Source organism: Canis lupus, chromosome 26, assembly GCF_048164855.1.
Source record: "Canis lupus baileyi chromosome 26, mCanLup2.hap1, whole genome shotgun sequence".
Taxonomy (NCBI): domain Eukaryota; kingdom Metazoa; phylum Chordata; class Mammalia; order Carnivora; family Canidae; genus Canis; species Canis lupus.
In genome coordinates this window covers 15,538,709-15,566,018 of record NC_132863.1, presented here as the reverse complement: position 1 = coordinate 15,566,018, position 27,310 = coordinate 15,538,709, and the positions used below count along the sequence as shown (strand labels likewise).

Here is a 27,310-nt window from a genome sequence, read left to right as displayed (position 1 = left end):
ATTAGTTTCAGGTGTACAATATAGTGATTTAATAATTTACACTTACTTAGTGCTCATCATGGTAAATGTACTCTCTTAATCCCCTTCACATATTTCTTCAACCCTCCACCCACCTCCCTTCTGGCAACTCTCAGTTTGTTCTCTGTATTTAAATTCTGATTTTTGTCTCGTTTTTATTTGTTTTGTTTCTTAAATTCTACATATGAGTGAAATTATATAGTAATAGTTTTTCTCTGTCTTATTTCACTTATCATAATACCCCCTAACTTCATCCATGTTGTTGCAAATGGCAAGCTCTCATTCTTTTTTATGGCTGAATAATGATCCATTGTATAAATATACTTTTTTTTTTTTAACTTTTTTATCCGTTCATCTATGGATAGACACTTGGGTTGCTTCCATATCTTGGCTATTTTAAGTAATGCTGCAGTAAACATAGGGGTGCATGTATTTTTTCAAGTTAGTGTTTTTGTTTACTTTGGATGTAAAAGTAGTGGATGTACTTGAGCCTCCATACTATTTTCCATAGTGGCTGTACCAATTTGCATTCCCACCAACATTGTGTAAAGGTTCCTTTTTCTCCACAACCTCATCAGCATTTATTTCTATTGCCTTTATTTTTTTTACTGTAAATAGAAACTACAGTGATATCTCTCTGCTTTTCCTCCATGTTGCCCTTATGATCATCTTGTCTCTGGATTTAAAGATTGCCCTTGGAGATTTTTGGCTTCATGTTAAACTAAGGCATTTATTAAGAGGTGTTCTTCAGGGCTTAAAAATTTTGTGGTTTGGAACCATGACTTTAGTAATAACATAAGAAATTATGACTGTTAATATTGTAGGACACAGTGGCTAATCAAAGGAAATGTCTGTGATAAGAAGGGGCAATAATAAACAGTGAAGTGAAAAGGATCAAGTGCAGGTCATGTGGAGAAAGAACAAAGCACAGAATAGCAAATATAGGCAAGTGAAAGTCCAGGCCAGCATAGCATTCATCCATGCTCCTGTGATTGCTGGATGTGGACCAGAAATAGGATAGCACTGGCTTTGAAATAATCCCTCTTCATATCCAGTATCAGAATGGCCTTTGAAGCTCGACATAGATTGAGGGAAATTAACAGAAGCACATGAGAAAATGCTCCACATCACTAGCCATCAGGGAAATACAAATCAAAACCACAATGAGATACCACCTCACACCAGTGAGAATGGGGGAAATTAACAAGGCAGGAAACCACAAATGTTGGAGAGGATGCGGAGAAAGGGGAACCCTCCTGCACTGTTGGTGGGAATGTGAACTGGTGCAGCCACTCTGGAAAACTGTGTGGAAGTTCCTCAAAGAGTTAAAAATAGACCTGCCCTACGACCCAGCAATTGCACTGCTGGGGATTTACCCCAAAGATACAGATGCAGTGAAACGCGGGATACCTGCACCCCGATGTTTATAGCAGCAATGTCCACAATAGCCAAACTGTGGAAGGAGCCTCGGCGTCCATCGAAAGATGAATGGATAAAGAAGATGTGGTTTATCTATACAATGGAATATTATTCAGCCATTAGAAATGACAAATACCCACCCTTTGCTTCAACGTGGATGGAACTGGAGGGTATTATGCTGAGTGAAGTAAGTCAATCACAGAAGGACAAACATTATATGGTCTCATTCATTTGGGGAATATAAATAATAGTGAAAAGGAATAAAGGGGAAAGGAGAAAAAATGAGTGGGAAATATCAGAAAGGGAGACAGAACATGAAAGACTCCTAAATCTGGGAAATGAACTAGGGGTGGTAGAAGGGGAGGTAGGCAGGGGTGGGGGTGACTGGGTGATGGGCACTGAGGGGGGCACTTGACGGGATGAGCACTGGGTGTTATTCTATATGTTGGCAAATTGAACGCCAATAAAAAATAAATTTATATAAAAAAAGAAAGAACAATAACTCAAGGAAATGAAACCAACCAGTAGTATTTATAAAAGAGGTTTAACTGAGTCAGTTCCATTCAGTTAGAAAGGTGAGAGGGTAGAATGATTTTATGACATCTAGAAATTTATGTGCTGTTCTATCATTGAATGTTGGACAAATGTTGAGTTGACTCTATAGTAGGTAATATTAAAGGTAATTTCAACCTTTCTATGAAGAGGAAATCATGACAAACTGTCAGAGTTAACTGAGGGGACTACCGTTCCTTTTTCAAGTATTTTAAGATGCAGTAAGTAGTTTTCTACCTAGAAACCAATAATGGCTTATCTTTTGCTTATAGCAAAAATACACACTACATGGCATCATATTTCTTCCATTTGTCAGTTTCTTTCACCATAATGTCCAATATAATCATTTAGTTTCTCTTCATCCACTTTTTCTAACTAGTGTAATAATGTGCTTAATGTTCCTAACCTCCTCCAAAACAGGGAGGAAGCTATTTTTACATTCGTATATTCTCCTGGCATTACTATTTTGGGCTGTTCGGAACCACAATTATAAGCTGCGTAATTTTCCAAGCCTTTGATAACCAAACAACTCCTTTAAAATTGAACAAGTATTTTTTTTTTAACAAAAGAAATTTGAAAAGCCAATTGCTGAGAGAAAACAGTTCCTCAATGGCAAGGAGTTCTGGTGGATGTAGAGCAAGCTACAAATGAAGATTAATCCAAAGTGTAACCTATGTAACCTTCTAAACTTTTAGTCAACCATGGGCTTATGATCTGTAAGTATCCACTCAAGTTCCTAAAATTGTTACCATCCTCCAACAGAACAGTCAGAGGACAATTTGCTTCTATCAAAACCATTTCATTTCCACACTAGGATCAAGAACTTCCATCCCACTGGCACATATTTGGTAGGAAACCACATTTGGCCAGTAACAGTGTGAAAGTTTATTTGAGAATGTCCAACATTGTGACATGCACCAAGTGTTTTTCTTATATAGAGTATATTTTCCCACTAAAAAAGAGATCAATGAGTCTATTCCTTTTGTATGTAATTTTTGAGCGCATTGAGGAAAATGGAAGTAGGTGATTCCTATACACAACTAGTACAATAGATAAATATTTTGGCCTTCATTTTAATGTAAAGTTACACTGTGCAGTCTTATACATAAAGCCTTCTGAAATTCTTAAGTTACAAACATCAGGAGACATCTTTGAAAGAGAATACTCAGTTCTTTTTCAGTAAAGTTCTAAATTCTGAAGAAATGTTCAGTTCGTGTATCCTAGCAGTGAAATATTTTATTCAGTTCCTGAGTGTATACTATTTTTAGCTTTGTTCAAGATGTGTGTTTTTATGAAGTCTATAGCTGCAGAGTTCTTAAGATGGATGCAATAAACCCCACCAATTATATCAGTGACATAATTGGTTTCCTTGGGGTTTCCATCTGGGTTTGCCAAAGCCAATAGGAAAAGGGTATATGTGTATGAAGGGTGATAGAAGCCACTCCCAACCCAACTTCCAGTGGAGAGAAATGATACCATCTATGGTTACATTCAACTCTAAACTGATTCATTATAAAAAGGACATTCTGCCTTTCTCCTGAACACTTCAAAAAGATTTATTTTAATATGTTGAAGCATTGTTAATTAGGAGTTGCCCCAAATATGCTGCAAATATTCCACTGTATATTGATCACTTTGCAGCTACTGGCTCTGACTACAAGAAGAATCATCTTTGAGGGGACTTTTTAATGAACCATCTCCATAACCTCATAAAACAGTCAATAAATGTGAAATTTACTTTTTCTCTGACACTTAATTTGTCTTTGATGCTTCTTAGAACACAGGTTTTCTGTTTTAAATTGAGCTCATCAATAAGAGAGAATTCCAGGAAGCTTTAGGGCATTTTAATTTATAGCAAAAGAACATTTCATCATGTGGTCTACTGGCTCTTTTTTTTTTCCATCTATCAGGGGAATATAGACTGATATTCCTCATTTCCTCTGACATCTTTAGAATGAACAGGATGAGGAACTCATCCTTCTGGGTGAAGTCTTGCCAGACCTACACTGGGCCCTGAGATAGAACTCTCAATGTAGTGATTTCGGTCCTGCCTTCACAGTGTGAAGGAGAGAGAGAGATTAGGGGATTTAGGCTTCTTCCTTGCCTGATCCTTTGTAACTTAGTGGGGAAATGTGGATTCTCCCTGCTATCACCCTGTGGACCTTCTCATAGAAGCCAGACCACAGAGTGCAAACTGGCTGCCTATTGACTATGTTTTGCTCATTGTCAAGTCTTGGTAGGTCCACCCAATGGTTTGTGTTTTGTTTTTTTCTGTGGAAGAAATTTCTTTTTCATTTGTATCAATGTAAATAACTGCCTTTTAAAAAATGTAGTTATTCATTATTTTCTTGAATGTAAAGCTTAGATACATTGACTTTCCTGGGCAATACTAGAACAGTAGGATAGTTTTGACTCTGTCTCCTCCTGATTTATTCTTAAAATTTTAAAATAATTCTATATACATTTCTAAACAAATAAGACATCCTTATTCTATGTTATACAGTCAGTGTTCATTTAGATTTATCTACATATTCACCAGATTTTTTGTTTAGCATTCTATCTTGTGCCTCCAACTGTCCATTTGGGACTGTTATCTTCTCCATCCTTTAGAATTTCCTTTATACAGCCTACCAATGACAAACTCTGGAGGTTTTGGTTTTCTTTTCATTTTTGTCTGAAAACGTCTTTATTTTACCTTCATTCTGGAAGGATACTTTCACTGGGTATAAAATTTTAGGCTGACCATTATTGTCTTTTAGCACACTGAAGATAAAATTCACCTGCCATCTGGATTCTCTTATTATTGGGAAGCTGTTAGTCTTAGTGTAATTCTTTTGAAAATAGCTTGCACTTTTCCTCCTTTTCTTGCATTTAGGAATTTTGTGTGTGTGTGTGTTCTCCGGAGGTTTTCTAAAATGTATCTAAATACATTTTTGAGGTGGCTAGATGGATAACTTTCCTCAATAGAAACTCACCAAAAATGGCTTCCATTACATTATTTACATGTAAAATAAAATGGATCTTACTCCATCAACTCAGTCTTGTAACTCTTTTCAGTATTTTCCATCTTTTCATTTCTCTGTGCTACCCTGAGGGCAATTTTTCTCTAACCCTTTTTCTAATTCACCAATTCTTTGTTTACCCTGCTCTTCTCCTTTTTTTCTGAGCTTTTAATTCTAGCTTTTCTATTCTATTTTATTCCATAGTGCTATTTGGTTTATTTTTAAATCTATAATCTATATGTCTAGCTTATTGCAGGGAAAGTTTCCTGTGAGATTCTTCATTCTGTACAGGCCACAGGCTTTGAGTTATAGCCCTACCCTATGGGGCTTTCAAAAGGTGAATTCAAAATTTCCAGCAGTAGCAAAATCCCCTCAGGGCAAAAGTGGATTCCCTGTCTAGGTTTGATGTCCCTGCAGTTTGGGCCTGATCATTCTTTAAATTTTTGTGGTTCTTAGGTTGTTTAAAGAAGATACTTTATTTATTTTTTAAGATTTTATTTGTTTATTCATGAGAGACACAGAAAGGCAGAGACATAAGCAGAAGGAGAAGCAGAATCCCCGTAGAAAGCCTGATGCGAGACTTGATCCCAGGACCCTGGATCACAGCCTGAGCCAAAGGCTGATGCTCAACTATTGAGCCACCCCGGTGCCCCAAGAAGATAGTTTTAATATTAAATCCAGCTTTCTTGGTTGTTTTCAATGAGAAGGATAACCCAAGTAACCTAACCGGAGATAGAAAATACCCACATGGCATTTCTAAAATGTTTGAATTCATTAACATCTATATTGGTTGAAGTTCACCAGAAAAATAGAACCTGTAGAAAATTGAGTATTTACCGCAGAACTGCACACACATACACCTGGCCTAGGCTTCTAAGTCAGAACAACTAAAGATCCAAAGAGAATGGAAAACTATTCCGGACCCCATTCGATAGATCTGCAAAAGTGTATGTGTTACAGATGGCCACTGCCTCCCTTTCAACCATCCAACATTCAGGAGAGTCTCCCCTGTAACTCACATTACTGTAAAAATAAAGAAAAGGAACTCTAGGAAATGTAGTTCAGCCTAAGTAAGTCAGCACATTACAAAACTCTCATGCTATTACTTAATACTTGGAAATTTTCTTATTAAAAAATGAATTTCTCTTTACAGATTCAACTATATGGGGCACCTGGCTGGCTCAGTGGAGCACATACCTGCTGTTCCCAGGGCTATGAGTTCAAGCCCCAAACTGGGTGTAGAAATTACTTAGGAATAAAATCTGAAAAAAAGATTGTGATTACAGACAGCCAATATGTAAACAAATCTTTAGGGCAGAGAAGAGGCTCCCCTTAGGCCTGCGTGACATTCTCCAGGCTGCCTCATGGATTTCTGTTATCTATTAGCTCCCATAAGGCAACTGGGTTTGAGATTTAACCAAATTTGGAATGGAAATTCACATAGTTGTCATTGATTCCTCCCCCTTTTCTCGGCCCCCTAACTTTTTTTCCTCGTCCTTTACCCCTACTTTCTTTCCTAAGGATGAGGAAATGTGAAGTACAGTGATGGGTATATAATTTGGAGGAGAAGGGATCCAAAGAGAACTTGCCAGAGCAGAATGCGTATGTGTTGATGATGTTGAGATTCTTCCCACAAGAATTGAGTTTAACATCAGGAATAGGATGAGATGGACTTTAATCCCATTGACTTTAATCTGCCCACTTTCCATAACACAAAAGTCTTCATGCAACTATGGATCCCCCAGAAAACCTTTTGGGTTAACTTCTACTCTGTGTGCCTGCCATTTTGCATGATTTGTGTGAATTTTGCCAATACTAATTAGATGTTTTATTCCAAATGTATTTCTAGTTTGTTTCTAAAGCCCTGCTTTGGTATAACTAGAATAATAAAAATAGTCAACACCCACTCCCTAAATTCTTTTTAAAGCAAAGAATGTAAATATTTCATTACCTCAGGAACCACTACCTGATTCTACCATGGCCCTCAACATTTTCAGGGGAAGGATGGCAAATTCAAATCAAGAGAAATATGGGCCTGTAGAATATCAAACAAGGAATTTTCCTGGTGCTTTGAAACATTTGATGAAGCAGCATATGGAGACCAGATAAAAAGCTATTTCAAAGGAAAAAATGCATGACCACTGAGCAGAAAAATGCTAAAGAAAATTTCAGTTTAAAATAGGAAAGCAGTTTCTAAGAGCAGGAGTCACATTCTCCGTTTCCCATGTATTCTGCCTAAGGCCAAATTAACAAATAACAAATCTTCCACGTGGAGTCCTAGTAATGCATTTTCTATCAACAAACATCAATCGATACAAATCTTCCACATTTATTATAATCATTTGCTGAGGACAATCTTTGAATTTAACAAGGAGATCTTTGACTTTGTAGGTGAAACCAACACTCAAGTAGTATTTCCATATTTCAAAGAGTTTCACATTTCAAAGAGTTTTATCAATAGAGGTAGATTTAACTTTTGCTAATGTTTGTGATGGAATAATAAACAGTTCATGACATTTCTGATAGTTTGCATGGATTCTCTCTCTACATACCCTCTGTGACCATCACACACACACTCACACAAAAACAACTTTATACAATTGGGGGTGTGCTTAACATGTTTAATTATTTTGGCATCAAAATGGATTTTGCCCTCTCAAATTATGCTAGCATATGGGAAATCCTGTGTAAGATAGTAGCCAGCAGCATGTATATGTTTTTGGTGACATGTAGAAACTAGGTTATATGTTGTCTTCTAGCTTTGGCTGGAAAGGATTTTTTTTTCCCTTTTCCTTTGATTCTTACATATTGTTTTTAAAAAATAGTTCTTAGATTTTAGGAAATACATAATAAGCTGTTGCAATTCTCATTTATTATTGGGACTTTGTTCTAGGTGGATTCAAAAACACTGCAGGACTTGCAAAATCATAAAACAGGACATCTTGATAATTGTTGAGGTACCAGTCGCAGTGTGACTGCCTTAGCCAAAGCCACCATCCTTTCTCAGCTACATTTCTAAATAGCCCCCTAACTGGTCTTCCCACTTCCACATGTGCCCACTCACAATCTATTTCCAACAGGGCAGACAGAGTCATCTTTTAGAAGATAAATCAGCTCACTCCTCAGTTCAAGTCTCTTTCATGGCTTCCGTCTCTCTGAGAAGTAAGAATCTACAAGGTCCGACATAATCTGACTCCACTTTGCTGTATCCCCTCTTTGTTTCCTCATTGATCCACTCTCTGCTTCAGCCATCCTGGGTTCCTTGCTAGGACCCAACAAGTGAGGCCAGTGCCATCTTGGACTCTTGTATGGAGTATTTCCTCTGCTCAGAATGTTCATTTATTCTCTCAAGGATCTGCTTGGGCAACTCCATCCTGTTGTTCAGGTCTTTGCTCAAAGCTTTCTTTATGGGGCACCTACCTGGGTGGCTCAGTCAGTTAAGCATCTGCCTTCAGCTTAGGACATGATCCCAGGGATCAAGCCATGCATTAGGATCCCTGTTCAGCAGGAAGCCTGCTTCTCCTTCTCCCTCTGCACCTCCCCCTGCTTGTGCCCTCTCACTCTCCCTCCTCTCTCCTTCTTGTTCACAAATAAACAATAAAATTTTTTTAAAAAAACTTTCTTTTCAAAGAGGCTTTCCATGACCACTTAAATGTACACCCTTTCCACCACTTCCCCATCCCTGGCATCTCCTCTTCCTTTTATTCAGCTCTACTTTCTGTTTTTCGTAGTATTTATCACCTTCTCTCATTAGATCATTTACTTCTTTCTCAGATGTGCTGTCCAGTGTTATCCCTCCCTAGGGAAATGTAAGCTGCATTTTCACTGGAGGGTTGGGTTTTGACTGTTTTGCTTACTGATGCTCTTGAGTTCTAGGCACCCAAGAACAATGAGAGGCACATAGTTGGTGCTCAATAAATTTTTTTTTAAACAAATGAGTTATGTAGAGGGCTAACAAAACTCACCTTATGCATTTAAAAAATAGTTTTCTCTCTTTGAGAGAGAAAAGTATAGCCATTAAGCCCAGACTCACTGGGCTGTGTTGTTCAGTTGCTGTCAGGGATTCAATACAATCTTTTTTCAAGCTTCTTGACAGTAGTAGGATTTTGTAGAGATTTTCTCGAAACTACTAGTTATAATCGTATGTAACATCTGATTCCTACAGAGGGCAGGCAAGAACCAAGGAGAATTCAGTTGCCAATCCCATTGCATTTGTGGTTGGAAGTGTTGGAATAGACAAAGGAGATAGAGATTTTAAATCTCCATTCTAGAAGGTACTCCAGGAGAGCTCCCAGACAAATAATTTGAAACAACCAATGATTAGAACTCAATTTCAATGCCACAAAAATGACAGCCTCCCTTTTTTTCCCACACAGGGGGACGGTTCCTCCTCATTCTTGTCGGAAACTTGCCATGAGGATCCCTCTGTTTCCCCCAACATTACTCCCCCCAACCCTCAAGCTCTCAAGTGGTGACCACCGTCCTTCCGGCCAGGTAGGACTGGATGGGAGGGGTCGCTTTTGAGAGAGTGGTGGCATGTGGCCATCAGATTTATAGGCATCATTGACTTGCTTCTTTGTTTTTCATACTGCCCTGTCCCCCACCAGCCTTTCTCTACATTCCCATTCTTTTCCTGCCATAGTTTTCAGCTACACCCATGATGCACCCTCATCTTTACCCATATTCCCTGGTATTTACTTTTTCCAGCATTGTTCTCTCTGTTCTTGACATTAAATTCCATTCTTCCCTCTTATCTTCTTCTTTCTTCATTTTATTTCTCTATTTGCAAAACTGGCTTCCTTTTAGAACTTGATCTTTCTCTCTTACACTCACATTGTTATTTCTGCTTTTGAGACATTTTTACGTTCCTACTTCTTGCAGCACTAGTTGCCCACAGTCTTACTATCATATTAAACTCTAGTGGGATTAAGTTATCTCTCAGCAAGTCCTCCTGACCCACTCCATTCAACTTACTACACCCTTCCTTTTAAAAATCCAGCAAAAGTCATTGTATTCCCACATGATATTTTGAATTAAGGGGATAGCTCATGATTTCCTGATTCTCTAGTATCAAGAGCTTTTGAAAATAACCTCACTAATAGGAATGCTTGGGCCAGGGGCTGCTGGTTGGAGCAAAATGAAGCTCAGATGTTAGAGAGGACTTTAACTTACTAGAGGAAATGCATCATGAAATCTACTATATTCCTTTTGCTAATAAGAAAACTGGCCCAAGTTATTCCAGTGCATATGCATTTCAGGGAAAAAAGATGTTATTGTGATTATAAAGAAAGCAAAATACATTTATTCTGACGTATTGAAAGTAGATTTCTACAGTGAGGCTCATGTTTTTGTCTTCAAGCACTTGTTGATATATGAAGCCATATGGTTTAGAAACATGTCAAAGAATTAGTGAAAACAACTTTTTTAGGGAAAGAAAAGGTATAATTTCTTTCTCTTCCTCTACATCAATCACCACATGCAGTGATGCTCTAGCTCAGCACTTTTCAAGCTTTAATGAGTGTATGAATTACCTAGAGATCCTATTAAAATGCATTCTGATTCAGAAGGTCTGGATGGGACCGGAGATCTGCATTTCTTTTTTTTTTTTTTTTAAGATTTTATTTATTCATGAGAGACAGAGAGAGAGAGAGAGAGAGAGAGGCAGAGACACAGGCAGAAAGAGAAGCAGGCTCCATGCAGGGAGCCCAATGAGGGACTCAATCCCAGATCTCCAGGATCATGCCCTGGGCCAAAGGCAGGCATTTAACTGCTAAGCCACCCAGGGATCCCCAGAGATCTGCATTTCTAACTGGCTTCCAGGGGATACCCTTGCTGCCACATTTCCATGGACCACATTTGACAAGCAAGGATCTAGTACATTCCTACCTCTTGGTCCTAGCACCTGGAAGGAAGAGCTTAAAGCTGCTTTCCTCAAGTTTTATTGTATTTTAAAATTTTGGCCTAATCACGAGCTTGACTCTCTGATATCTTTTTATTTATTACTGTGGACTCTGCCACTAGAGAAAGGCAGAAAATGCCGTTTGAGAGCAAAGCTACAGCCTGGCTATGAATTCCATCAGTGTCTTCCCAATAGTGATAATCTTGTTTCCGTGGTGACCTTGTAGTAAAGCCCACATGGGAAGGTGGAACAGGGGAAGGGTGAGTGATATTGATTCCTCTAGGAAGGAATCAGGGAGACCTTGACAATCACTTCTTCATTTGGCTATAAATGTTTAGGGTATCTTTTAAGTCATCAGTTATAAGCATCATTGGATTTTTTTAATGCTCTTGTTACTGTCCTGGTGTTTTTGAGTGTTATTATGAAACATTTAATGCCACAGATAGAATATTGAATTCTCCCTGAGGAGGTGAATGACAATGAAGTTCAGAATATGTGACTTGGGTTTTGTTTTTTAAAACAAATGCAAGAGATACCTAAGTATCACATTTTGGTTCCTGTGCTCTATCAGGCTTATAATGACTGGTTCACCAGTTGTTTTTCCTTTAGAAGGTCAACTGAGTTTCCTGCTAGCAAAAATATTTGTTTTCAAGAGATAAGTATTCCCATAATACCTGGACATTAAGAAAATCTTTAATCACATAGTTACTTTTGTCCCTTTAGCTTTTCACATATAAAAGGCAATATAAAAATAAACCAATTTCATATGTTCCATGAGAAAATAGATTTCATTGCTAAAACAGAACAAAAAATTACATTGTTTTGTACCTGAAAAAGAACAAAAAGGCCTTTTCTACTAGTATATGAAAAGTACATTTTTGTGCCTCATTTAATATTTCCTCCAAATGTTTCACTCACCTCATACATTTCCACTGATAGATTACAGCTGAACAGAAAATAAATGAATAACAAGTAATAGTACATAAAGCCATTGCTCATTTGCTAGAAAAGAGTGATTTTTTTCCTCTAAGATTGATCCTCAGAATACTCATCACATAAGTTCTTGAAATTTCACATTTTAAAATTTGTGAATGCAAACCTTCAATGATGAAAGGTGTATTTCTTGTTATCCGCTAGAGATTAATAAATGGAGGTTAAAAAGGTGGGTCATATTTTTAACCGTAGTAACTTCTAAATACAAATCACTATATAGCAAGATTCCAAATAAACAAAAAAGGATGTTTGCTCATTCTGGGTATACATGAACCCTTTGCATAAAGACAAATATAAAAGGATATGTGTGTGTGTATATATATATACACACACACGCCCCTCAATGTCTATAAAAATGCCAGTGATATAGCATTGAAAAATTATTAATTTATGTCAAGAATTTATTAAGTGCCTTCTTTATTCTGGGCTGTGCCAATTTTAATTTCAATAGGAAGCACAGAAGAGCAAAAAACACAGGTCCTACCTGTTCTTAAATAATAAAGAGCAATTCAAGGCCATAGGGGAGCATTAAAAAGGCTTTTTCCCCCTGACAAATAAATAATAACAAAACAACTAGCATTTATCAAGCACTTACTATGTTGCCAAGCACCTTCAGAGCATATCACATGTGGTATGCTCCTAGTCTCACCATTGCAAAGCAGAGGAAACTAATATTCAAAAAAGTTAATAGACTTTCCCAAGATCATACAAAGAATGTCCAACCTTAGAGACTGCATGCTATGTATTACGCCCTTCAGCTTTCTTAGTAAATATCTGAAGCCATGATTTTTTTATAAATTTATTTTTTATTGGTGTTCAATTTGCCAACATATAGAATAACACCCAGTGCTCATCCCGTCAAGTGCCCCCCTCAGTGCCCATCACCCAGTCACCCCCACCCCCCGCCCACCTCCCCTTCCACCACCCCTAGTTCGTTTCCCAGAGTTAGGAGTCTTCATGTTCTTTCTCCCTTTCTGATATTTCCCACTCATTTTTTCTCCTTTCCCCTTTATTCTCTTTCACTATTGTTTATATTCCCCAAATGAATGAGACCATATAATGTTTGTCCTTCTCCGATTGACTTATTTCACTCAGCATAATACCCTCCAGGTCCATCCACATCGAAGCAAATGGTGGGTATTTGTCGTTTCTAATGTTAAGCCATGATTTTGTGATCTAGATGTCAGGGGTGTAATATCTCTTGCTCACATTTCATGGACAGGCAAGCAATAAAGGTGTACCATCTGTGCCCCCAGTATACACATCTGTAAAATGGGGAGACTACCTAGCTGGCTCTCTGTCAAGGGAAAGAAATCTCTCTGAGTGGCTGAAAGGAATAGACACATTCATGACACCAAACGCTGTTTCCTTCCTGGTGGTACACTCCAGGCTTCATACGTTTTCAACCGAATCTGGCCAGGAATTTAGCCCCCAAACTGATCACAACAGCAAGAGTAATTAAATCTCATAACAAGGATGTTTGAGTTTCTCAAAATCACTTGTTTTTAAACTAGTGTCTTAGAAAAGAACATCCCACAGGATTAGATGTTAGAACACTTCCAGCCCTGTGAAACACAGGGCTCCACCTCCAGGGGGTCACCATTGACAGCAGCTCCCAGGCCATGGGAGAGAGGCAGGAAAGGTGTTTTCTGTGCTCATCATATCCAGCGGGCAAGCCATGCCAAGCATAGTGGAGACTGAGACAAGTGCCACCTGTACAAGTGGGTTAAAAGGATTTTGACACATCCATCTCTGTCCACGGCTGCTAAGGCTCACTGTTCTTCTCTTTAAAGCATGAGGATTGAGGACGGAGACCCTCGTCCCCTCCCAACTCTGACTCTCCTCCATCCTCTCCCCTTTCCTCTCTACTCCATCCAGCTTATGCATGTTGGGGCTGAGTTCAAACCAGAGACTAAATCGCTTTGCTTCCCTGGAGATCTTGCCATTCTCTTCTCTCTGCATGCTCCCCCTCTAGAACACCCTCACTAACCACAACCTCCTTCTCCCACTTGAAAAGTTATGTCCTGAATTATACAAGATAGAAGTTAGGGTACACATTGGGCTTTGCACGAGGGCCAAGCAGTTGTTTTCATGGTTTTCATTTATTCACTAAAATAATAAGTACTCGGCCCTAGTGTTTATCCATGAAGTTACCAGGAAATCTAAAGGAACATCTTGGAAGAGAAATACCTTTTTTTTAGATGGTATTTAAGTCCTGTCATATGGGGCTTCTCCTTTTGTTCCTGAGTTTGAGTGAGGGGAACTGCTTTGGGCTAACTTGTGAAACATTTGAGCAAGAAATAAAGAAAAGATTCCTAGGGTTGGAACCTCTAAATACCCAGATTCCCAAGTGTCATTGTGGGTCTCTTCGAATATCTTTAAATGTGGCAACAAAGGGGCTGTCTGCAAGAAGAGAGTTGTGTACGACTGGGCAACCTTTTCCTGACCTCCTTTGTGTCCAGGAAGAAGACGATTAATTAAATTCAGAAGTTTGCCACTGAAATAATAGGTATGAGATCCAGAGACTTCAGGGTGTTGGAGGACTCATTAAATAGGGTTGCATAAATATCATGCTGAAAGATTTAATGAGTCCATAGGGTCACTTATAGAACAATGAAGCAGAGATGACCTAGAAAAAAATAAATTAGAATCGATATCGTGCTTCCGAATTAACAACTATAGATTGCTATATTAACACCTGAGATGAATTCTATAATTGCATCTTAATGCATCTTCATGTTCTCATCCCAGGAAAAATGAAAATTGCTTATTTTTAGCGTTTTACTTGCCAGTTGTAAAAACAAATTTATGTAGGTGTGTTTATTTCTGTGATCTCTAGGAACCATGAATGCTTTCAGGAGCTACAACTAGGTAAATAGTGTTAATTTTTTTCTTTTAATAATTCAGCTAATACTTACTGGATGCCTACTGTAGAGCAAGCACTAGGTTAGATGCTGGGACATAAAGCAATGCAAAAAGATTTCAAAGCTTGCCCCCTGCCTCAAATTGCTTACAGTCTACTGCAGCTCTGGCCTATACAACTTCCTGCAATGATGGAAGTGTTCTATATGTAAGATCTCAATGCAGTAGCCACCAGGCACAAGTGATTATTAAGTATTTGAAGTGTGGCTAATGCAAAGGAGGAACTGAATTTTCAATTATATTTAAATTGTATTTAAATTTAAGTACAAAGAGCTGCATGTGGCTAGTGGCTAACAATGGGCAACACAGGTGGATAGTATGCTGAATCTTAATTCCTAATAAGTAATCTACCTTTATTTAAAGGATTCTTTAAAGGGAAGCACCTGAGTGGCTCAGTTGGTTAAGCAGCTGACTTGATTTGGGCTCAGGTTACAATCTCAGGGTCCTGGGATAGAGTCCCACATTCAGGTGTGTGCTCAGCAAGGAGTCTGCTTGAGGATTTTCTCTCTCTCCCTCTCCCTCTGCCACTCCCCCTGTGTGCTCTCTCTCTCACTCACTCTCGCTCTCTCTCTCTCTCTCTTCCCCTCTCTTCCTAAAATAAATAAATAACTCTTTTTTAAAAAATAAAGGATTCAAAGGATTTGTGTTAGGATAAAAACACTATGATCATCATGATAATAGAGCTGTTCGCAGGGGAGGAAGGCCTGACACATACTGGGGGAAACCAAGGAATGCTTCCCAGAAATGGTAACCTTTGACCTGTAGGGTTAAGTAGAAGTTCATCGAAGAGGAGGAGACAGGAAGAAATTCTGCGTGACCTTGTGACAGAGCCTGAGGTATGAGTATTATGCTATTGCTATGGAATTGCATTATTTGTATGTTGCCTTAGTCCATTTGGGCAGCCATAACAAAATATCTCAGATGGGGTGGCCTAAACAACAGAAACTTATCTTCTCACAGAGGTCCAAGGTCAAGGTGCCAGCAGGATTGGTTTCTGTGAGGCCTCTCTCCTCAGTTTGCTAACGGTGCTTTCTTGCTATGATCTCATATGGCTTTTGACCTGCCCTTCTGCACAGAGAGAGCTCTGGTGTCTCTTCCTCTTCTTATAAGGACACTAGTCCTATCAAATTAGGACCCCACCATTATGACCTCATTTAACTTAATTACATCCTCAAAGGCCTCATCTCCAAATAAGTCACATATGTTGGGGCTTCAACATAAGAGATTTAAAGAGACACAATTCCATCCATAAAACATGTCATTCATTCAATAGGCAAATATCTTTTTCTCTGGATTCTTTCTTTTTTTTCCTGAGAGGAGGTGAGACATACTTTACAGTCAACACACAAATTTACAGAAAACTATCATCTATTGATCTAGCATGTGATGATTTTAATCACTGCTTTTGATTTACCTATTGATAGATACATAGAGTTCTAGAAAATTAACAAGTAGAAAAATCACCTAAATTGTGCACCTCTCAGAACCCAAATGTCATTACATATTGCTCAAGCAAATATTAATATTAATTTTCCTTCATTCTTTGAAGACAAGCCAGTTGTTAACTTGGAGTTAGTCAGACTAGCTCACAAGAAGTAATTTAATTTTTTTTTTAAGATTTCATTTATTTATTTGACAGAGAAAAAGAGACAGCGCAAGCAGGGGGAGCAGCAGGCAGAGGGAGAGGGAGAAGCAGCCTCTTCGCCAAGCAGGCAGCCTAATATGGAGCTTGATCAATCCCAAGACCCTGAGATCATGACCTGAGCCAAAGGCAAATGCTTAACTAACTGAGCCACCAAGGCACCTTAATTTTAAAAAATTTTATGGATTCTGTGTGAGCCAGTTGTTCAACACAGCTATTATAAAAATGTAAATTATATAAACTTACAATTAAACAAGTTATATTAAAAACAAAGATAACAAGTACCCAAAACTGAGCTCATGCTGGCTAAGACATTTCCTGATTGTCTGCACTCTCAAGGGAGTTTAGATCTATTGTATCTGTATAGTGGTCCCTCTAACAGAGTGCTACTGAGCACTTCTTACTAAGTCTGCGTACAAGATCTTCCCTTCTGAAGCTTAACTGTGATCACAGTGGGAATATTTCCACCACAGAAATCAGGAAACACTGCAAACCAGGCTCTTCCTTTTTCTAGGAGAGCCACCTACCAAACATGTACCAGCACACCACTGGCACAAAACTTACTCTTATGGCATAGGGTTTTCCCAAGAGTTATACAGGTTTCCTATTGCCACTTACCACATCACAAACATTATTATTACCCACTTGTTGTAAACAAAATGAAACTTTCTGCTGAAATGTAATTTCTTACCTTTTTAAATCCTGTGTTTCTTTGTTCCCTTCACTAGAAAGGGGAAGTGCTGCCTTGCTGACCCATGGACTCAGTCTCTGCATATCAAATATTTGGGGGGCAACAGAAAGTCTCCTAAAACATAAACCTAGCACTGACAACATCTTTCGAACCCACCCAGCAATGTCTTCTACCTGAAAATTGCCACAGCTGTAACATAGTACCTCCCACTGCTAATACTACCCTGCAGCTAATACTAAGCTTATACTTGCCTCATTCCTTTGAAAGAAGACATTTTTGTTCCTACTAAAAGTTTTAAATGACAATAAATGAAATAGAATAGGAAACCTCTGGAGGTAAATAACAGTTTTCAGGTTAAGCTTTGTATTCTGTAGGAAACATTTCTCCCGATTGTTGATTTTTTTATTTTAAGGTTTTATTTATTTATTTATTTATTTATTTATTTATTTATTTATTTATATGAGGGAGAGAGAGAGAGAGAGAGCATGAGCAGGAGAGGGGCAGAGGGAGAGGGACAAGCAGACTCCATGCTCAGCAGGGAGCCTGATGTGGGACTTGAGCCCAAAACCCCAAGATCATGACCTGAGCTGAAGTCAGATGCTTAACCCACTGAGCCATCCAGGTGTCCCTCCACTGTTGCCCTTTTATACCACTTCCAGACAAGTAAAGAGTTGCTCATGTTTTGAAAATGAAACACCATTTGGCAGAATTCACATTCAATCTTTGATGCACACTACAATTAAGTCATGCCTGTGGTCTCTAAAATCTGAAGCCCAAGAAGTGAAAGTACCTGCCTAAGGTTACAGAGCAAATAAGGGACTCTATTTCCTGCTCTAGGTTTGTACATCAAATGGACACCACAAATACATCTGCTTTCTGATGAAAACCCTGTTCATTTATGATTCCTTTTATCACTGTAACACTTCATGAGAATCTTATGAGGTTGATTATAGAAGAAGAAATTCAAGCAGCAAAGATTAAGTAATTGCAAATTTTCACCCTTTCTCTGGGTGTAACTTACATCCACAAAAATCTGAAAATCATGAATCTAGAATAAATTTGAACATAGAATGGATAAAATTCTTGGCAAGAGAGCGGAAAGAGAAGGGATCCTAAGACTCAGATCCAGAAAACTCATTTTAAGAGATCTGGTAGAGGAGATAGAGCCTGAGACAGAAAAGGTACAACCTGTGAGATGGGAGGGAAACCAAGACTGCCAGAGAAGCCAAGAGGGGAAAAAAAAATGATGCACAGAGTCTAGAACGACTGAGTACAGAAAGGTGTCCTTTGATTTTAATAATCAGGAGGACCCGGTGCTTTTGGTATTAGTGATGGCTCAGTGGGAAGGTGTGACTGGGGACCGGATAAGAATGGGATAAACAGGAAGCAATGAGGGACTGCTTATCTAACAGTCTTCCAGAAGTCCAGACTTGAAGGGAAACAGAAATCTGGACTAGTCATGGGAGATGTAGGGAATAAGGGAACATGCATTTGAGAAGAGATTAATCAGTACTTCCAACTTATGGTCCAGTCTAGTTTATCATGAGACTGCTAAATAAAATGACTGCCAAGGGGCAGCCCTGGTGGCTCAGTGGTCTAGCACCTACCTTCAGCCCAGGGCGTGATCCCGGAGACCCTGGATCAAGTCCCGCGTCGGGCTCCCTGCATGGAGCCTGCTTCTCTCTCTGCCTGTGTCTCTGCCTCTCTCTCTCTCTCTCTCTCTCTCTCTGTGTGTGTCTCTCATAAGTAAATAAATAAAATCTTAAAAAAAAAATGACTGCCAGGCAAGAATCAGGAAAAAGGGATTTCACCTATTTTACTGTTGTCAGGGTTGTGGTTTTCTCTGATGAATCAGAGTTCTTCAGTGGAAGAACGATACTTCAATGAGTGTGCAGCATAAACTCTCACAAACTGTCAGGAACAATAAAGGGTTTCCCTAGACACTGGTTAAATATTAGGTCTTTTTTCTCTTACTATTTAGTATATTAACAATAATACTGATAGAGCTTTCATGATGATTCCCAGAGCTGATCCACAAGGGCACAAAGCCTGAATGGCTGCTGCACAACGCACCCTAGACCAAGATGTTTCCGCATTTGCCGTCCTCTAATTAGAATTCACTCTGCCTTGTGTAGCAGTGAAACTACTTGCATGTAATAAACTGATATATTTTCTCTTCTCCTTAAGCATCCTCCTTCCCTCCCTATCCTTCCCGAATCACAGCTCCAGGAAAGGAAAGGACAGGACTCCTGAGGGCAGGGCAGAAATCTTGAAAACAAGACATTTCAAGAGAGGAAAGGATTTCTCCAAATTCCTTTAGCTTCTTTGAACACAGACAGCCTAAGGGGCTGGAGTCTTACACCCAGTGATGACAGAACTCAGGGTAAGAGGAAAGTGTGCCCCTTTCCAAGCCTGAGAACTGTGAGAAAAAGGGTGAGAGAAGTGAGCAGGAGGTAAGATTTGTATGTACCTCTGTCACTTCTACTCTCTGGGCCCAAATCTGGAAGGTTCCCATATCACGTGTGTCCTGGAGGGAAGAAGAAAGATCCTGTATACCCTAGTGACAAAAAATGGTGGTATTGAAGGGGCTGCTGGAAGCCTAAGAACATGACAAAGATGCTTCTCAGGCCAGTTGGCTCAGACCGTGGACTCAAGCAGTGGCTACCAATCCATCACCCCAGATGGCCAACAGCCATTATTAGTCAGTGGAGAAATCTAGATCAACCACTTCACAGCAGAGACCTGTGAGGATATAGAAGGAAGCCTTGAAAAAAATAAATAAATAAATAAATAAAATAAAATAAATAAAAAAAAGAAGGAAGCCTTGTAAGTCTGAGCCTGCTGACTCCTCTTCTGCTTTGAAGGCACTCTGAGTTCTGAAATAGACTTAGCCACCATTTTGAGGAACTAAAAATCAGAAGGACATCTTTGAAATGCCTGAACTTTACCCAAAGAGACTGATTCCTACAAGAAACTTTTAAGGCCAGTTCTATAGAGAGTAGAATTGTGAAGCAACTCTAAGGAAATTGTCTTGCTTTTAATGGCTAGAAAGGTTTGGACAGCTTTCTTTTCTGTCATTAGAAGTATGGCTCCTATACTTCCTGGGAAAGTGGTTTGGGAACATGTTTCTGCGGTGACTCAAATGACAACCATTTCATGGGCAGACAGCTCACGAGCTGTGGTAGGCAGTGCTGGGCACTTCAAGTTGATTGAAAGGGAATGGGCTCCTGGGAGTTTGCTAACCTGATTGCAGGTTTCCTGGACACCGTGTCCCCTCCCGACCCAACACCTGCTGTGGCAGAGAGATGTTTGTAATGAGGTGAATAACAAACAGTTTCATGAAGGTTGGGTCACAAGGGAACAAAAGGCACGCTCGTCTAGGTGGAGCCAACCTTTTCCTGTTTTCTCTTATATTTTTCTCTACCAAATTGAACTCTTGTCAAAAGCTTTGGCAAGATTTTTAGTCAAAGCCTTTAAATTCACATTTTTAGAAGAAGTGTTTGCTATTTCATGGCTGAAAATCATGCTCAATTCTGCTGAGCTATAACCCGAAATTTGTGGTTTTTTGAAATGTGTAGCTCATCTGTAACTGCTCAGAATGTCTTTCTTTGAAGATGGGCTCTAAAATAAAATATTCCTAACAGACAAATTAATTATACTGGCTCTTGACAGCCACTTTTCTGGGGGGATATTTCAATAGATGTATTGATAAATGAACATATGCCCAGCAAGGGCACAGAGTCAGCAAAGCATTTCATGTGATCTGTGAGTCTCCTCTCCATCCTGATGTGACTGCCAGAATTGGGCTCAGTGGGGGGTTTTTGAAATAGTTGTTTCCTTTTCTTTAAACCTTGTACCTAAATATATTGTTTGGCGTGTTGGTCAGAGTTTTACCATAATCGTTTATATTTCTACAATTCCTCTGTATGTAAGCCCTGCTGGCAAACTAAAATGTGAAAACAGCTATTATGTGAGATTTTTCCAAGATCCCAAGATGACAAGTGAAGATACCCAGGGGGCCATCAGCTGCATTGCACTTGTCACTGTTTTCACCAGGATTCTGGCCTCTAGGAATATTCTATCTAAAGATTAAAGCTAATTTAATTGGAAAACCTTGAAACTGTAGATTGAGAACTATTTTATCACCTAGGTCTTTAATCTTGGAATTATAGTGATCACTTACTGATCACAGTGGAAATAGGTTTTCTTTTTAAAATATTTTATCTCGGGATCCCTGGGTGGTGTAGCGGTTTAGCGTCTGCCTTTGGCCCAGGGCGTGATCCTGGAGACCCGGGATTGAATCCCACATCAGGCTCCTGGTGCATGGAGCCTGCTTCTCCCTCTGCCTATGTCTCTGCCTCTCTCTCTCTCTCTCTCTCTCTCTCTCTGTGTGGCTATCATAAATAAATAAAAATTTAAAAAAAAATAAAAAAAATAAAATAAAATAAAATATTTTATCTCTGAGGCTCCTACATGGCTCAGTCAGTTAAGCATCTGCCTTCAGTTCAGGTCACGATCTCAGAGTCCTGGGATCAAGCCCTGCATTGGGTTCCCTACTTAGTGGGGAGCCTGCTTCTCCCTCTCCCTGCTTGTGCTTCCTCTCTCTCTCTCTTTCTCTCTCTCTCTCTCTTTCTCCCCCTCAAACAAATAAGTAAAATCTAAATAAATAAATAAATAAATAAATAAATAAATAAATAAATATCTTTTATCTCCTAAGGGGGCACCTGAGTGGCTCAGTCAGTTAAGCACCTGACTGTTGATTTCTGCTCAGGTCATAATCTCAGGATAGTGAGGTTGAGTTCCATGTTCCATACTCAGCATGGAGCCTGCTTAGGATTCTCCCTCTCCTTCTGCCCTAACCCATCTAAAAAAAAAAAATCAGATCAAATTAAATAATTTATGTCTTGAAATTGGAGGACAATATATTTGAAAGTAGCCCTCCATCCCCATCTATCCATGATACATACTTGAGTATATATGTATATATATTACATATAAATATATATAAACATAAAACAAGTTATAAATATTAAATATGTAGACATATTAAAAGCTAGATTTACTCATTGTTTTGATATATATCTCTAATCTGAAGAAGCCTATGTTGCTACATAAGAGCTTATTACCAGTAAAATTGTATTATGATATAACATTGGGAAGGAATGAGCACCCTTGAATAATAGCCTCTTGTCCTCTTTGAATTTTGCACCATGTGCATTACCTATCAAGTGTGTTAATCCATTAATTTTTTTCAAAACACATGTAAATATTATAATGCACATCCTCCTACTATGTTAGCAGCAGACAGATTCCTAAGCAAGCATGCCTCACTATCTTGCCACATGGCTATCACTATGATAGCTACCTAGGTAAAATGTCCATTATTCTAGAAACCCAGTCCCCTTTGATTTCAGATCACATGTTTCCCTTGTCTGTTGTGTAGATGTCAAGTAAATGTAATATCTGCTCTACTGCATTGTTTGCTCCAGTCTACTTTCCTCTGTGCTCCTGCCTTGATTCCTTTTCAGCTCCTATTAATCTATACACCACTGAAGGGGGAAGAAAGCATATTAATTGAAAAATTGATTACATAACCTTGAGGGCTTTGCTTTCATTACCTCCAATGTCCAGGAACAGCATTTCCCCAGATTTATCCTCATTGACTTAACAGAAGATTTTTCAACTGGACTTCTGACAACATCTTATGTTCAGACTCTAGTGCCATGCTTTGCGATTTTCATTATTCACACAAAACTGTGTTGAGGAGCCATGGGAAAATTGAATTTATCATCATCCAAAGGTGGGGTAAAAGCTACTGCTAACCCTGAGCAACCCAAGGTAGAAAATTCTAGAATATTACATAGACATATTACAAAACACAAAGGGTTTTGAGATAAGCTGGACTAACACCTTCATTTAGCAGTTTGGAAAAGAGGCCCAGAGAGGTCCACTTACAGATAGTGGTAGGACCAGGCAAGAAATCTAGTCCCCAGCTTCCTTATTTTGTTCTTCCAACCTCACTTCCAGCTACTTTGTTCTCCCAGCCATATTCCATCTCAGTCAATTACAATGCAACCACAGAATTATCTGCTGATGACAAGACAATTAAAAACTTATATAGTAAAAATTAAAAGAATTTCGTTATGCGGTGAATGTAATTTAAATTTCAAAAGACAAAAAACTTTCCTCTATAGCAGCAATAATCTATTTCTCCCTCTCTCCCATATAGATAACATATACATATAATTATGCATAATGAGATAATTCTATATAATAGAAAACAACAGAAACTGTAAAATGGGTAACATATATTTATATAACCTATGTGCAGATATTCTTAAGGAGTCTTGTGCATTTCCATTGGACATATTCTTAGGAGTGTTATTTAAATGGTTTCTCCTAAAATGATAATTAATGGGGAAAAAAGAGTTGAAGAATACAAAATAGGTGATAATATATAATTAGAACATAGAAGGCAAATGGAAGGGAGGTAACTGATTTTGCAGAAAAAAGAAGGGAAAAGCTAAGTTCCCAGAGAGGCCCCCAGCTGAGAGGAGCACCACAAAGAGACAACTGAGGAAAGCAGATTATCAAAGAAATAGGAGAAGAAATATTTTCACAACTGAAGAACATTAGTTATTAAACTGAAGAGCTAAACTGATAGCCCAACAACAAGAAAGAAAAGGTCTACAGTAAGGCCCAACACTGGGAAGTTTTGGAAACACCAAGAACAAAGAGAAATGTGTAAATATTTCCAGAAAGGAAATTACCCCATCACAAATCGAAAGTCAGAATGGGGTCAGGATTCTCTACAGAAAATCTGGAAGTTTGAAGAAAGGGAAGCCAACTCTTCAAAATTATGAAAGGATTATTAAATTGATATTTCTGAACTATTTCTGATATTTTGATATTAAGCAAAAGAAAGCAAAAGAGAACTCAAAGCCATGTTCAGACATGCAGAATACCAGATCTCCTATATATTTTTTTCTAAAATGAAAAACAAACTCAATGTTTCTGTGTATGTGCAGAGATATGAATACGAATAAGAATAAATAGAAAGTTCTAGACTTATACACATCAAACTTTTAAACCCTGGTTAAGTTGAGGGAGGGGACTGGGATTTAGAAGCTAGAAAGGGATGCTTTCTAGCTATCTGTAGTGTATATTTGCATGTGTTTCTGGAAATAATGTATATATTATCTGAGTTTTCACAATATTCTGAATTAATATAAAAGACTCTCTTACTGCTAAAAGTTAGTTTTAAAAAGGGAGATTCTTTGAAATTTAAGCTTTTCTCTAACTGTTCACCTGGATCCACTTCTTTCAAGTACCCCTTTTCTTCCTATTTCTGATTTTAAAAATCCATTTCAGGCTAAAAGAAGCCATTATGACTCCTAGATATCATGGCATTTTTGTTAATGAGCCCTTCAAACCTTCAAAATTGATTGGTTTTTAGTAAAATTACAATGATTCTGAAGCAATCCTGAAGTCACCTGTTTCCCTTAGCTGTATAAAAACTCACATCTGTTGCTGATGATCTAACCTATGAAAACATAAAAAAACAAACTGGAGAGACAGGAGTTTCCAATAAAAACTCTATATAACTTTTTAAATATGTTTAAATGCATTGGTGCATGGGAAAAAAAATTAAGGAATGCTCAAAGCACAAAGCCCAAGTGAAAGTGGGTACCCAGCAAGTCCTACAGAGCAGTAAAGCTGTTTTTCACCTGGAAAGTATCTGTCAAGTTGACATTGAGCTTGGTTTTTTTTCATGATGTGTGGGTAGTCGAAGAACAGGAAATGAAGACAAAGTGAGGAATCTAAAAAGAGACCCACTCCATAAACCTGGGATTATAGAGCACCACACAACTTCATAGTATGCATGAATAAAAAATAAACCCATCATCTCAAAGAATTGCAAGAAAATCATTGGTCTTAAAACTTGGTATTGAATAGAGGAGGAAAATTTCTCCCTGAGAATTCATGGTCAAAAGCTATCTCTCACGTGGATTTGAAGCCTGAATTCACACCACCCGACACACTCAGGATTTAGCTTAAATACGTCTCTCCCTGGAAATCTGGTTCCTGCCATAATCATTCAATTTGTCTATAAAGGAGCCTGTCTTCAAATCAGACCTTGTGCTGTCACTACAATTAAGTTCCAAGAAATATCAGGGCCCCTGAGTGGCTCTTTAGGTTAAGCATCCAGCTGTGATTACAGCTCAGGTCATGATCTCATGGTCATGAGATCAAGCCCCATGTCTGGCTCCGTGCTAAACATGGAGCCTGCTTAAAATTCTCTCTCTCCTTCTCCCTCTGCCCTTTCCATACACTGTCTCTCTCTCTCAAACAAACAAAACCCAAGAAATATCAGCTCATCAAAGCAATTACAAAATGAATAGAAATAAAGTCAATGAATGAGAACCTACAGACAGCACAATGAGCCCTTTACGAATTTATTTATATTTTGCAATTATGACATGCAGAATGTTAAACAAGTGCTTTTAGAATTGACATGTGTCAAAAACAATTGACTAAAAAAGGGGATGAAGTATATTTGAAAACAAATTGATTTTCTATAAATGAAAATGCATTGCATTTAAGATTCCAGCCTTTCAGCAATAGAGAAAGACTTAAGGAGATTTTAAAATAGGCCTATAATATTACTCAGAATACAGCAGAGTGTCATAGAGTTGAAAAATAGGGTAGAGAGATTAAGAGCCAGGATGGATAATGTGAGAAGAAAAGGTGAGCAAAAATGAGGACAGGAGAATATTTGAAGAGATTGTATGTCAGAAGTGATGAAAGATACAAATTCAGAGATTCAGGAATCCCAAGCAAGATATATTTTAAACAATTCCATATCTAAAAACATCCTATTGAAGTTTCAGAAGACCAAGGACAAAGGAAATATCTTAAAAATAGCTAAGGAGAAATTACGTTTAGAGAAATGACGGTTACTTTCTTAGAAGCTTGGTTTCTTAGCAGTAACGATGGAAGCAAGAAGACAGGGATAATATCCTCAATGAGCTGAAAGCCAGTTTTTGCCAGTCTAGAGTTTTGTGCTCAAAGAAAGTTATCACTTAAAAGTAATAGCAATAAAAACACTTTCTGTCTAGCCCAGGATGAAAGGAGATACAGGATGCGGATGAGGGCCAGAGAGGGCTGAGTGTTTACTTTCATCAAAAGAAATCATAAACCTTAATGCTAGTCAGAGGAATAATTAATCTTAGTGGAAAGTCTGAACAGAGAACAAAGAAAATTATACATAGGTAGATAATTTTGCATGAACATTAATTATATAGAATGATGATGTCTTATGGGGTTAAATTAGAATTGACATATAAAACAATTCTATATCAATCAAGAAGAGGTCATTGGTATTAAAATATCCTAAGTCCTTGTGTTGTTCAGCAAGAGGGTGAAGATATTGATGAACCCTTGATGGGATAAATATTTAAATATCTAGTGTTACTAAGAGAATAAAAAGAATATATAACTTTGTTTCAGAGAGGAAAAAAAAATGAGTCTGGAAAAAGTAATCCAAAGAAAGCAAGAAAAAAAAAAAAATACAGGCAATCCTGAAGTGAGAGGTACAAACTACCAGTTATAAGATAAGTAAGTCCCAGGGATGAAAAGTACAGCATAGAGAATATAGTCAGTAAGATTTTTTTTTAAAAAAAAAGTACAAAATAAGATGAAAGAAAATGAATACATTAGTATCAATTATTGATAGTATCAATATTAACATTTTGATTAACATTTGATTTGACGTGTCTGTGGCAGTTTTGAACAAGGCCATTGTAAACCAATTATGTCTTGATGTGGGAGTACAGGCCCTAATTGCATCTTTATTTATAGGGGACACTCTAGTTCAGTTCTTATCCTTTTGATTCAGACCCTGTTTCAACAGAGAACAGGCTCCAGGGAGGAAGACTTTTCACATAGATATGCTTTCAGGCTCTACCACCTCTTAGATAGTTCAGAAGACCCTTGAAGATTTTGCACTTTCAGAATACCCTGGGACACTTCTGACCAAGTCAGAAGGTCATCACGTTTGTCTGCTGGTGACATTTTCTTCCATAGGTGCCTGAATGTTTGCTCCTGATTCTAAATGGCTTTTGTCAGCACCTCACTGAGTTGGCAATGGCACACACCACGCACCTTATTTC

At 38.3% G+C, this 27,310-nt stretch overlaps 1 protein-coding gene across 2 annotated transcripts in view; it reads left to right on the top strand.

Moving 5' to 3' along the window:
- The window catches only part of PLCB1 (phospholipase C beta 1), a 670,290-nt gene that overhangs the window by 586,253 nt on the left and 56,727 nt on the right, over positions 1-27,310 (top strand). The window contains exon 32 of one of the 2 annotated variants that reach the window (XM_072800102.1): positions 9,368-9,485. The exons of the other annotated variant lie outside the window; for it this stretch is intronic. Within the exon in view, the coding sequence (XP_072656203.1) occupies positions 9,368-9,466 (99 nt within the window). The 3' untranslated portion in view covers positions 9,467-9,485. The remainder of the gene's footprint in view (positions 1-9,367; positions 9,486-27,310) is intronic. 2 annotated transcript variants of the gene reach the window in all.